The following is a 14,487-nucleotide window of genomic DNA, read 5'->3' as shown; positions in this document are numbered from 1 at the left end:
TTTAAGTATTTTAGGCAATTCCCAGAAAATGGATGTGATTCAGAGTTCAGATAAGATATAAAGGAGATCTAGGAGATGTTTTTTTTTTCTTCTTTTCTTCATTTTCACCTGTAAATCGATGCTATTTAGTTATGTCTGTAGGTTAACATCCTATTTTTGTAGCATCTGTGCCGACACATGAAGCCTCTGTAATAAGTATCTATGTAAGTGTACACAGTACCCTCTAGTAGCGTTAATGCCGCTGCATTCAGCTGGCACTCACTGTCATGTGATCCTGATGCGAGGGTCTATGTGTCCCCCAAATTGCTGTCTTCTGTCCCATGGGGCATTTTGCCCTTACAACCTGCAGTTTAGTAGTGGCTCAGCCCCCCCTTGGTGTTGCAGTGGAGCTCCCCCGCTGGGCTGGAGTGTAAAGATCACTTTTTCCATCTGTCTGCCCCCCTAGAGAACGATGGGTATTTTAGTTACCGCCAGAATAGAAGGCAATCTATCAAACAGGCCGGCACTACAACCCAGCATGTGTGGATTTTCTTTCTTTTATGTAGAAGCTTTTTTCCTCTGGGCCGGGCGCCTAATGATTAGTGGATAACAATATTCCTATCCATCTGGAATGCCAGTCTGCATAATATCTAGCTTGATATTTATTCTGCAGGGTATTTCATCAAGGTCTTAAAAGCGGCATTAAACCCTTATCCATGACTCCTGCATACGCTTGTCAATTACCCTAACAAAATGTGTTGGCAGAAGCCTTGTTCTCTTTCTTCGTCATGACCTGTCAGACGTTCCTGGAATAGGCAGAGAATGCAAATATAGACATATAGTTAATTGTTCTAAAAATGCTCGGGTGGAGGAGATTCAGCGGAGAAGCCTATCTGACAGTGGGATGATGGAGGAGGCAGCATAGATGGGTATTGATGCAGTGATATTACCGTCCCTCAACATTAGTTTCATCAGAGGAAATTTCTTTTCAAAATACATTTTACAGTTTAAATATTTATAAAACTTTGCAAATATTTAGCTTTTGTGTTTTGTGCAGATTGGGAATGATTTAGTCTATTCATCTACATTTATCTAAATTTACACTGGTTGCCCTTGGAAACAGTCAGCAGTATACAGGAGTCTTCTGAAGGACATTAAGGCTGCTTTCACACTATAAAAAATACCTCCGTTATAAACGCCCCTTATAAAAACCCTGGAAATCGGCCGTTAAAGGGGTACTCCCATGGAAACCTTTTTTTTTTTTTTTTTTAAATCAACTGGTGCCAGAAAGTTAAACAGATTTGTAAGTTACTTCTATTAAAAAATCTTAATCCTTCCAGTACTTTATAGGGGCTATATACTACAGAGGAAATGCTTTACTTTTTAGATTTCTCTGTTGTCATGACCACAGTGCTCTCTGCTGACCTCTGCTGTCCATTTTAATAACTGTCCAGAGCAGCAGAAAATCCCCATAGCAAACATATGCTGCTTTGGACAGTTCCTAAAATGGACAGCAGAGGTCGAGTAGAGAGCACTGTGGTCATGACATCGGATAAATCTAAAAAGTAAAGCATTTCCTCTGTAGTATATAGCCCCTAAAAAGTACTGGAAGGATTAAGATTTTTTAATAGAAGTCATTTACAAATCTGTTTAACTTTCTGGCACCAGTTGATTTAAAAAAATAAAAAACAAAAAAGGTTTCCATGGGAGTACCCCTTTAAACGGCCGTTAGAAAATCCCATTGTAGTCTATGGTATTTTTCCAATAGCCGTTTTAACCCGTTATCGCCCATTATTAATAACTGCCGTTATTTTGAATGAACAGAAGAAATAGTGCACGCACCATTTTTTTCCGTTACAATCGCCTGTCACAAAATAACGTCCGTTATTAATAACAGGCGATAAAGGGATAAAACGGCTATTGGAAAAATACCATAGACTATAATGGGATTTTCTAACGGGATTTTCAAGATTTTAATGACGGACGTTCATTACTGATGAATTTTTATAGTGTGAAAGGGGCCTAACTTCTCTCCACTCTTCTTGTACACAATGTGCACTACAGGTTGATGGGTCACATGAAGGGTTGCCACCTGGCCGGTATTTTGGCCACCCTGCGGGTATTTTCATATTAGAAATACCGTCAATGCAGTGGTTGGTATTTATCCAACCAATCTCCCAACTCCCGGAATGTTGCACCATATACTATACCAGTGTTTCTTAACCAGAGTGCCTCCAACTGTTGCAAAACTACAACTCCCAGCATGCCCAGACAGCCATTGGCTGTCTGGGCATGCTGGGAGTTGTAGTTTTGCAACAGCTGGAGGCACCCCTGTTTGGGAAACACTGACTCTATAGTCCAACATGCTGGAAATTGTAGTTTTCGTCTGGGGCAGCTGCTGAGCCATAGGCTGTATCAGGGCATGCTGGGAGTTGTAGTTAGTAACTAACTGCAACTCCCGAATTAAAAAAAAAGCGATCAAAAAGTCACCAAAAAAAGTCAACAAAACAAAAATGGTACTGTTAAAAACGACAGATCCGGTCACAAAGTATGAGCCCTCATAAATCCCCATAACAGGAGAAATTAAAAAAAAAGTTATAGGGGTCCGAATAGGACAAAGTGTCCCCCTCATGTGTATCCTGTGATGTTAGACATAAATAATTAATTATGCAAATTAGCATGGGCGGTATTTTTTGGCAAGAAAGGTGGCTACCCTGGTCACATGTCTAAATCCCAAGAATGACCTGAATGTTTGGAAAATATAAGGCGGAGTTCACACTTCTGTCATGGTTTTTCTTATAATGGAAACCGTGATTACAGTCTGTAAAACCTTGGACATTACTAGAGATGAGCGAACTTACAGTAAATTCGATTCGTCACAAGCTTCTCGGCTCGCCAGTTGATGACTTTTCCTGCATAAATTAGTTCAGCTTTCAGGTGCTCCGGTGGGCTGGAAAAGGTGGATACATTCCTAGGAAAGAGTCTCCTAGGACTGTATCCACCTTTTCCAGCCCACCGGAGCACCTGAAAGCTGAACTCATTTATGCAGGAAAAGCCATCAACTGCTGAGCCGAGAAGTTTGTGACGAATTGAATTTACTGTAAGTTCGCTCATCTCTAGACATTACCATTGTCCTTGGACCTCTGTGACTTCCAGAAGTTGTCATTATATTGGGAAGAGTTGGTGGAGCCTCTGACAGTATGGAGCACTCAGCTTAACACAACAGAAGCCCTCAATGATCTGCAGTACAAGATGGACAAAGTTACGTTAGGGTCACGCTGCTTGTTGTGGGGGGTCTTTTTACTGTACATTCACTGATGTTAAGTAGATACATTTTTTTTCAGCTAAATGTTACTATTCTGAAAGTAGTCTTTCTTTTCTCCCTTATAGGACCTGGAGATTGTCTATTCATACCTCCATGGGATGGAAGCCCTGTCCAACCTACGTGAGCATCAGCTGAGGTAAGACGCCTTCAATGGCCATTTCAGTCATGGCTACAACTTTTCTTATTTAATAGAAAAAACATTTAAGCTAGATCTAATGGTATGTCTGTAAATACACTTATAAGGTAGGGAAGGGATTGCACTTACGGCTCTGTTAGCCTTATAGGAGATAATTTTACCTTTTATACCCCTGATAATAAATGTAACCCCTAAGGCTGGGTTCACACTAGCTTAATGTAACAGTTACAAATGCGGACTGACTGAAACCTCCTTATCACGACCACTTGTCCTGGCTTGACAGCTGTCAGATCGGCCATTGGACCTGCAGTCAGGTCAGGACTCGAAGCTGTAACATGGGTGTAAAGATGCATCCTAATTAATCTAGGGAACCCATTGTAATAGTTTCCTTCTGCCCGTTTCAGTTTCTCGAGCAGTCATACCTGTTGTGACATCAGGATTGCAGTGAATATGCATTGTCCCAATGAAATGAATGACTGTATTTATAACTCACAGCAGGAGCACTAAGATAGTTCTGCCATCTAGTGACTGAATGTAAAACTGCACGACATCACAGTTGTATTTAGCTCCAGGCAACAAATCTACCTACATTACTAGAAAACCTACCCCCCCCTATTAATGATCTACCCTGTGAGCTGTGCTCTGTACGTAACTTAGTTTTGTGAACAGCATAGCTCCTAGAGCAATGTTATTTATGCAGCTCCTGTTAATGTTGGTGAGAGTTATGCAAATTGCGGAAAACTCATTTAAGGGTCTGTTCACATGTACAGTGTCCAGATTTGATGCTCAGGATTTGCAGCTTCAGATTTTATGCTGCAGAGTTTAAAGGAGTACACCACTGCTCAGCGCTTGGAACAAACTGTTCCGAAAACTAGAGCTGGCGTTGGGAGCTTGTGACTTAATAGCCCCGCCCCCTCATGATGTCACACCGTGCCCCCTCAATGCAAGTCTATGGGAGGGGGCGTGGCATCATGAGGGGGCGTGGCTATGATGTCACAAGCTCCAGGCTCCAGTGTTCAGAACAGTTTGTTCCAAACGCTGTACGGTGGAGTACCCCTTTAATGTAAACGACTGACTGAACACAGCATCAAATCTGCTTCAGGTCCTGCGCATCAAGTATGTGTAAGATACTGTATGTGTGAATAGACCCTAAGAGCGTTAAAAAGCAAAAACCAAGAACATAATAAATACATGTGATGTAGCTGCTGTCCCCATTCATCCAGTCAGAGTGCTTAGGACAGGACGAGCTGTAAATGCAGCCCTGTATTAGCGTCAGCATGTACATAGAGATTTGATATCACTTTTCTGGGGACTTTTCCTACAGTAAGACTTAATAGAATGGAGAGGCCTGGCTTGTGCTGGTGCAGTACACTCTGTACAATTATGTGGCAGGGTGGTAAGAGGCAATGTCTTGTATTACCATGTTACCTGGCATAGTGCTCACCGCCGCAGCCGGCAATTTCTTTCAACTTTCTTTACCAACACGCTGCAGTCATTTTGCCATTGAGCCATTTGTTTGAGTTGTTACACAATACTGTATATTAAGCTGTTAGCTGCAGTAAATAAAGGTTTCTGCCACTCAGCAGTAATATAATGGGACTTGTTTGTTTAAATCTGTCTACCGGCTCAGATCCAATAGAACGTGCTGAGAGTCTTTCTTTGTAATAGAAAACCTATTCTATTTTTAGTTTGGCGTTTACCCTTTGCCCTATTACTTTCACAAATTTCCTTTTTTTACCAGTAACATAAAAGGGAACCCGTCAGCCTGTTTTATGCTGTTCTGTCTGTAGTGACGGATGTGCTGATTCCAGCAGTGTGGAGTACTTATATGTTCTTTAGTTTTGGGGAAGTTACAGCTTTTGTTGCAGTGTAAGACCAGAGTCTGATGTATTCATGAGATGCATGCCCTTCCTGTTGTTGACAGCTTTCACACTACAGTATGTACTACAACTACTGTACATTGGGGGGAGCGTCCATCTTATGTAGAAATATAAAATATAAGGTCACTAAAGCACCTGCACATATAAATGACACATTCCGCTGACATTGGCCTCTGTCACTGGTTTATGCTGGCAATTACATCTGAAAAATAGTAAAAGAAATCTACATGTGTTTTATAACCCCCAAACTTTGCTACTCCATGGTACTGTACTGTATTATGGAAACAATCTCACCATGTAGTAATGCTTTTATTGGAGCATACCTGCATTCACACCACATTTTTGCAATGCAGTTCCTGTATCAGGTTTTTGATGAAAAACTGATTCCTCAAAACCTGACTAAACCCTTTCTATGTGTACAAATTTTCACCCGTATACGGTTTGAAAAATGATGTCCGGTTGTATCTGTTTTTTTAAAGAAAAAAAACGTATGTTTTTAACTTTTCACTCCATTATGAATAAAGTTTCACTTGTTAGATTGAAATTCCGGTGCAAAACGGATGGAACTGTACGCACATACGGTTCTCTATGGTTCCCATTGACTCCCATGTTAAAAAAAAAAACCCTATATAGTTTTTCACCCAGACCAAAAACCGTGGTAGGCTATGGTTTTGGGTACAGGAAAAAAACGGACAGAACCGTACTAGATGCAAAATGGTTGCAACCTGATGCATCATTTGGCATACAGTTTTCAAAGAAGAGTCAATGCATATGGTTTTCAATACGGTTCCATATGGTTTTCAAATTGAAAACATATACGGGAACTGTATTGCAAAAACGTGGTGTGAACCCGGCCTAATACACCATCAAGCACAGTGAAGAGAATAGGATCTGACACTACACAGTACGGTTTTTCTGGGAGGAGATTCTGGTGCAGCAGCCTCTCATTATCTACAGTACACATTCTACTGCTCTGTGCACACTCCTGAATTTCCACTGCAAAATAAAAACGTTGGACGTTGCGTATCTGTACGGTCATAGCGCTGATTCATTGGAGCGGTGCCTACTGCACACAGATTGTCCGCCCAGAGAAATTCTGTAGTGTGCATGTAGAAAACATGGCATATACTAATGAGGATGACACATTTTTCTTTAAAATGGTCTCCAGATTTCACGTGGGTACCACTGCTCTCATACCTGCTTCACAGGCAAATAGGACTCTCCTCTTCATATCTATTACAACCACCATTTGTTGTTCCAATAAATTGCAAGGGGTTCTACTATCTATGAAGTTGGGATTCCTAATGTAAGCAGCTACACCCGGGCGACCATCTGGAAAGCATTTTGGAGTGGAATGTACACTAAGGGGGGAGATTTATCAAAACCTGTCCAGAGGGAAAGTTGCTGAGTTGCCCATAGCAACCAATCAGATCGCTTCTTTCACTTTTGAAAAGACTTTTGAAAAATGAAAGAAGCGATCTGATTGGTTGCTATAGGCAACTCAGCAACTTTCCCTCTGGAGAGGTTGTGATAAATCTCCCCCTATGATATTCCTGCATCTTTATAGGATGATTTTCTGGACTGGAGAAGCAGTCGTTGACATTTGCCCCTCACTGGCTCCCATTATTATAGCGTTTTGCCTATGTCACGTGACCACTTTGTTAGGTGAGCGAGCCCTCTGTAAGAGTACCAGTTTTTATATCTAGAGACTTGACATAACACTGGAAATGGCCTATTATTTTCTTTTCTTAAATGTGTTTACTGGAAGGAAAAAGATTTGCACGTCCATTATACTTTATAAAGCGCTTCTATTAGATGTCATGCTCACGATGCTGAACACATTATTACAGAGAGATAGCTGGGAGCAGTGCTTCTAGGGAATACCTCTATTGCACAATACTAATCGACCTTTGCTGCTTAGAATTAAGGGATTCATTTAGTGAAATCGACCATCTATGTCAGTGTTCCCCAGCCAGGGTGCCTCCAGCTGTTGCAAAACTACAACTTCCGGCATGCCCGGACAGCCAACGGCTGTCCGGGCATGCCGGGAGTTGTAGTTTTGCAACAGCTAGAGGCACCCTGGCTGGGGAACACTGATCTATGCTTTGGTGAGAAATCGGGCTTATATACAGGGCTGTGGAGTCGGTAGATAAATGTTTTTGTACTTCCGACTCCTCTGTATTAATATGCGAATGTATTTATAAACACTTACAGGTGAATCCACAAAGCTGTTCCACCAAGTTCTTCAAAGCTCTTCTAGCAGAGAGAGGTAGTTGGGCAGAAGCTTCTGCCTTCTCCTTTTTGTCTGCTGATCTGCTGCTGAAGATAGGGCAGTGAGAGGATCCAGGAAGGGGCATTTATTATAAAACATAATAAAGATTATAAAAGATTTCCCTAGTAGAATCCCATAGTCATGTTTAAATGTTAAGCTAACAATCAGAGTTTACAAGTTTTTATAGCCTTAGCTGAATGGCAGTAGTTTTTCCAATGGTTTACAGCTTCAGTCTTGAACTATTGACCCTCCATTCCCTTCACTTATACAAGTGTCTCTAGTCCTGCAAAAAACATATTTACTTAAAGGACAACTGCAGCGCAATATACAGGTATCCCCTATCTACAAGATAGGGGATAAGTGTTTGATCGCGGGGGGTCCGACCGCTGGGACCCCCCACAATCTTCTGTACGTGGCCGCGGCTGTGCTGTGGCTCTCCCGTGCAGGGGGCGTGCCTGCCGCAGCATGAAATTGCGGCCGGCACGCCTCCTCCATGCATCTCTATGGGAGAGGCGGGGAGGCAGCGTTCGTGCCTCCCCGTCTCCCCCATAGAACTGTATGGGATCGGGGAGGAGACGGGGCGTCACTGTCGACCTCTAGGTCGACGCTACGCGCCTTAGCGCTCACTATGAGTGCTAATGGCGACGCCCCATTAGGGAGATCTCGGGGGGTCCCAGCGGTTGGACCCCCCGCGATGAAACACTTATCCCCTATCTTGTAGATAGGGGATAAGTGTATATTGCGCTGCAGTTGTCCTTTAATCCCTTATCAGTGAGAGGCTCGGTTACCCATGGGTTCCCTGTAATAGCAGAACACAACACTATGGAAAGTATAAGTATTGCCGCTCCTAATTGTGCGTTGCGTGCCATATAGTTAAGCACGTGAAAAGCATGCTTCTTCACGGTCACTTAACATGTTCGTTTTGTGGTTACGTGAGGCACTGCATGCATTGGTCTTTATTCCTACAGTAGAGAAGTCATTACTTATAACTTTTTGTGAATTGGGACATTTAAATTTGATTTTTTTTTATTCCAATCTAAATTTAGTAGGAATCAGTGCATTGTTTGCCGACCCTGACTCCATGTACCCAAAATGTACTCCAACTCCACAGCACTGCTTATACGTATGTACAGTATGTCCTTATACACCTTAATGAATAGTAATTTACAACTCTGTACACCCTTGCAGGAAAAAAATGAACATAACCTTCTAATATAGATTTTAGAGCTTTTCTTACAGACTGTCCAGCTCGGTTGCATGGTGTATATCTGTTTGGGATTGGGTAGTGAATAGTGGGTACTGACATCCCACACTTTCCGTGACTCTGCTGACATGGCAGGGAGTTAGGCTGTGTGGGAGTTGTTGTGTTTCATGGCCGATCTGTGGCAATATGAAGGAGCAGCTGCACCATTTCCAGAGCTGTTTGCAGAACTTTGAAAGCACAATGACACCGCGCTGTTCCTGTAAAACTGTCGTCTCCTAATGACTTAATTGGTTTGGAGCTGATCCAAGCCGGGAGCGTGGGGGCGCAGGCAGTGTGTCAACTAAGGATTCTGCTCTCTTATGCTTTCCTCTTCAGATGTATGTGACAGACCTACCTCCCCCTGTCTAATCTTTTGTGCCCATGGTGTAGGACCTCACCAAGTGTTGGCTGATCACTTCCCAGCACTTTAGGAATTCACAACTGTTTGCAGTTATATTACCTCTAAGGCCCCTTTCACACTGCCGGTATGACCCGTCCAATATGGCCGGCAAACTTTCCAGTTTTTTTTTGCAGTTTGATGGCCGTAATTTTGACAGGTCATACCGGCCAATAACGGGTCCCGATGGTAAGGTCCATTGGGTGTTGTTATTTGCGGAGAGAAAAGACTGTGCGTGCACAATTTTTTCTTTGTCATTTCTCGATCCTAAAAGAATGGGCTTCACACTGCCAGAGACAACCGGCAGTGTGAATGCAGCCTAACTGCAGACTTCTTTTACATAATGGATCAAACTCCAGACACCAAGAATATATCTGAACACATGCTGACACTAAGACCTTGTAGAGCTTCAATGTTCTCTCTGACGCCCTTCAATGCTCCGCCAGGCGCCATATGTACAGAGTTGTTATTCCCTAAAAGCAATTCTTCTAGGCATCCTGTACCATAAAAGAACATGGAATCTGGTCATGCCTTTTATATATCAACTGCAAGAAGAAACCAGTACATTGCAACAGGTTCATCCTGACAGATATATATATATATATATATATATATATATATATATATATATATATATATATAATTACTACTTTTGGCTCTCATTTGATGTAGAATGTGTAGCCAGTCTGCCTCAAATCAGCATCAATTCCATCTTCAAACAGCCTCCCATTTATTTCAGTGGGTAACGGTAGGAGATTTTCCTACATGCTATTTGGAATATGTGACCACATGAAATGTTTAGATGCTGAAAAAAACATGACACTTCCACATACCCTTTACCCATTAAAATGAATCCATGTTTAAAAATGTTCCAAATCCTTGTTAATTCCTTGTCCAAATCTGCAGGAGATTTTTAAAAACTTTTCAGAGTGGATTTCAGATGTGGATTCAGTGGCCGACATTTATCATTGCCTTTCAGACTGTTTTTTTGTGTCTAGAAAAGGCGCAAAAAAGGTGCAATCCACTGATGATATGGAAGGGTTTTATGAACTGCACCTTTTTGTAAAAATGTGCAAAGCCACTGAAAAGTCTCTAAAACTACACCAGCCCAGACTTAGCTTTTTGGTGTATGGGAAGAGAGAAATTTCAGAAAATGTGACCTGCACAAAATGTATAAAATACTCTGTGACCATTTAATAAATTTGGTTCTCCTACACATTACAGCACACAAAACAGTGTAGAGAAATGCTTCACTTACATCTACAATGATAAATGCTGGTCAGCTTGAAAATTGGCCATGTTAATGTGTGCCCTAAAATTGGCATATGAATATAGGCTTATATTATTTAACTGTTTTCATGCTCTTGTACGCCCTTATATTTCATGTTTCTTTTCTGAAACCTATGAGAATGATGATTTACACTGAGATCATTGTCTAGAGCAGTGTTACCACGCTGTACATGTGTCTTTATTCCCCTATAGTAATGTTAATCTGTCTTCCTGTATTGCAGATTGATGTGTGAAACTGTCCGCTATGAAAGACATGAAGCTAATGAAGTCTTGTACTAGTAAGTGCCATTTATTCTCCTTCTGCTTCTTACACTCACCAGATGTCATATTTGATGCCAGAATTTGTTTTCCTACTTTTCTCCATTGTAAAGTTCTAGGAATTTATGTTCTGCACATTCCTTTTCTCAGCGATAAGCCAGGAATGTAAAGTATTTGTAGGGCATATACAGTAGAAGTATAGGATCATACATTACCCAGTGCAAGCGCTTATCTAACTGCTATCATCATGTTTACTAGCTTTTGCTGCTAAGAATTATAATATAGTTTATAAATTACCAACAATCCACAACATTTACAGTCACGGATTTATAAACTGGATTTACATAGAAAGATAAAACTAATGTCAAGTGTACCCTATTTTCTTACTCCCCATTATACTGTGTATGGTAAAGTTTTCTCTCTGTTAAAGGGAACCCGTCATCAGTTTCATGCTGCCGAACCACAGACCACAGGAAACAGGGACAGGCTCGCTCCCTTATTACTGTGGGGTTTGATTCCTCTGAAAGGCTTTGGTTTTCAGAGGAATCATGGCTACAAAGACAGCTGGGAACAGGTCTTAGAATCACAAAGGCAATAATACAGACCCCAGAATCACCACCCACCATAATACAGACCCCAGAATCACCACCCACCATAATACAGACCCCAGAATCACCACCCACCATAATACAGACCCCAGAATCACCACCCACCATAATACAGACCCCAGAATCACCACCCACCATAATACAAACCCCAGAATCACCACCCACCATAATACAGACCCCAGAATCACCACCCACCATAATACAGACCCCAGAATCACCACCCACCATAATACAGACCCCAGAATCACCACCCACCATAATACAGACCCCAGAATCACCACCCACCATAATACAGACCCCAGAATCACCACCCACCATAATACAGACCCCAGAATCACCACCCACCATAATACAAACCCCAGAATCACCACCCACCATAATACAGACCCCAGAATCACCACCCACCATAATACAGACCCCAGAATCACCACCCACCATAATACAGACCCCAGAATCACCACCCACCATAATACAAACCCCAGAATCACCACCCACCATAATACAAACCCCAGAATCACCACCCACCATAATACAGACCCCAGAATCACCACCCACCATAATACAGACCCCAGAATCACCACCCACCATAATACAGACCCCAGAATCACCACCCACCATAATACAGACCCCAGAATCACCACCCACCATAATACAGACCCCAGAATCACCATCCACCATAATACAGACCCCAGAATCACCGCCCACCATAATACAGACCCCAGAATCACCACCCACCATAATACAGACTCCAGAATCACCACCCACCATAATACAGACTCCAGAATCACCACCCACCATAATACAGACCCCAGAATCACCACCCACCATAATACAGACCCCAGAATCACCACCCACCATAATACAGACGCCAGAATCGCCACCCACCATAATACAGACCCCAGAATCGCCACCCACCATAATACAGACCCCAGAATTGCCACCCACCATAATACACACCCCAGAATCACCATCCACCACAATACAGACCCCAGAATCACCACCCACCACAATACAGACCCTAGAATCACCATCCACCACAATACAGACCCCAGAATCACCACCCATCATAATACAGACCCCAGTCACCTCCCACCACAATACAGACCCCAGAATCACCACCCACCATAATACAGACCCCAGTCACCTCCCACCACAATACAGACCCCAGAATTACCACCCTGCATAATACCGACCCCAGAATCACCACCCACCATAATACAGACCCCAGTTACCACCCACCACAATACAGACTCCAGTCACCACCCACCATAATACAGACTCCAGAATCACCACCCTGCATAATACAGACCCCAGAATCACCACCCACAATAATACAGACCCCAGAATCACCACCCACCATAATACAGACCCAAGAATCACTGCCCTGCATAATACAGACCCCAGAATCACCGCCCACCATAATACAGACCCCAGAATCACAAATCACACTCGCTTGCGTGCCACTCAAATGCAGCTCGCGTGCCAGGGGCCGCCCTGTGCTTTAGAGCATCGTTCCTCACCAACTAGAGAAACGTTCCTGGCCAGCTTGGTAAATACAGCCATACAGCATCATGAAAATGGAGCCTATGAGTGTTTTGCATGAAACCATTGACAAGTTCCCATTAACAAAAACTAACTTATATGATGTGCCAGTGGTTGAATGGCCATTACTTGAATTTTACGAATCTAAATACGGTAATATTGGCATATCCTAGGAAAATGCCCTTAATTTCTGATTTCTGGAGCCACAACACTGTGTATGCTGATCAGTCTAAATAGCCTTTTTAAATTTCTTTTATTCTGTCACATGACTCTTTCAATTATTTAACTTTTAAGGTATTTTACACTTTGTTATCAGTAGATGATATGACATGTTCCCCCTCATCACAGGGGCAGGAAACCCAGATATTGAAAGAAGACTCCTCCGCCTTAGTGGTTTTCTGTCCTGAATCATGTCCTAGGGAACTTTAAAGGTTTTCTTTTTGGCACTGTCCCTCAGCTTTATGATGGGACCTGGCAGTGCTTAGGCTTTCCTGCTAGTACTAGTTATGGTTCCACCTGCTACATTCTAGGGTTCTGCAATGGGTCAGCATGTGTTCTGAAAGGGTCTTGTATCTAGATAATCTCTAACACCATATTGTGTTAAAGGGGTTGTCCGGCCCTAAGACATCTTATCCTCTATCTAAAGGATAGGGGATAAGATGTCTGATCGTGGGGGTCCCGTTGCTGGGGACCCCTGCAATCTCTCATGCAGAAACCCACCTGTGGCAGCTGCACAGAGAGATGTTCGCTCCGTGTCTAAAGGGCCACGACTGTGGGGCCAGAGTTTCGTGATGTGACGCCCTGCCTCCTCAATACAAGTCTATGGGGGCGGGCGTGGCATCACAAGGGGGCGGGCGTGTTGTCACAAAACTCCGGCTCCGTAGTCGTGACCCTTAAAACATGAAGCGAACATCGCTCTGTGCAGCTGTCACAGGTGGGTGTCTGCATGAGAGATTGCGGGGGTCACCAGCGGCGGGACCCCCACAATCGGACATCTTATTCCCTATTCTTTGGATAGGGGATAAGATGTCTTTGGCCCATGTTCATCTGCTTTTTTGCAAGGTATTCTGTTTCACATCTATTTAAATAAATGATCTCATAGGTTTTGGATCAGAGCCTGAAAGTTAAAACCACAAAGAGTGGCTGTACATAGTTTATCAATTCCCTGGGGTGGCCAGATCTATTCTGTGTCACATTGAGAGCTTATAAAAGGAAAAAGATGCAGCGTTTGTACAGTGTGTCCCTGTCACTAGCAGATTATGTCTATTCATTGTGCTTGACCTGTGGTTTATTTTAGGTAAATCAGACGGACTGTTTGTTCCTGCAGATTTCTCGCTAGTTCATGTCAATGTTCTTTATATCCTCATTTATCTTACAATACGTGGTTTTGTCAGGAATATCGAGAGCAGGCTAAAAGGATAGCCCTTATAACCACTGGTCTTGAGTGGTGCATTTTGTGCCAGGCGCTGCCCCCGAGACGGGGATGTGATGTCACGGCCATGCTCCCTAGTAATATCACACCATGCCCCCTCCATTCATGTCTATGGGAGGGGATGT

General features: G+C 42.9%; 1 protein-coding gene across 6 annotated transcripts in view; it reads left to right on the top strand.

Moving 5' to 3' along the window:
* RAPGEF2 (Rap guanine nucleotide exchange factor 2) overlaps positions 1-14,487 on the top strand; it is a 294,507-nt gene that overhangs the window by 108,518 nt on the left and 171,502 nt on the right. For all 6 annotated transcript variants that reach the window (XM_056561584.1, XM_056561566.1, XM_056561557.1 and 3 more), the window contains exons 2-3: positions 3,370-3,440; positions 10,744-10,800. In XM_056561584.1, the coding sequence (XP_056417559.1) occupies positions 3,370-3,440; positions 10,744-10,800 (128 nt within the window). The remainder of the gene's footprint in view (positions 1-3,369; positions 3,441-10,743; positions 10,801-14,487) is intronic.

The sequence above is a fragment of the Hyla sarda genome, chromosome 1 (assembly GCF_029499605.1).
Source record: "Hyla sarda isolate aHylSar1 chromosome 1, aHylSar1.hap1, whole genome shotgun sequence".
NCBI lineage: Eukaryota > Metazoa > Chordata > Amphibia > Anura > Hylidae > Hyla > Hyla sarda.
This window is presented reverse-complemented; position numbering and strand designations above follow the sequence as displayed.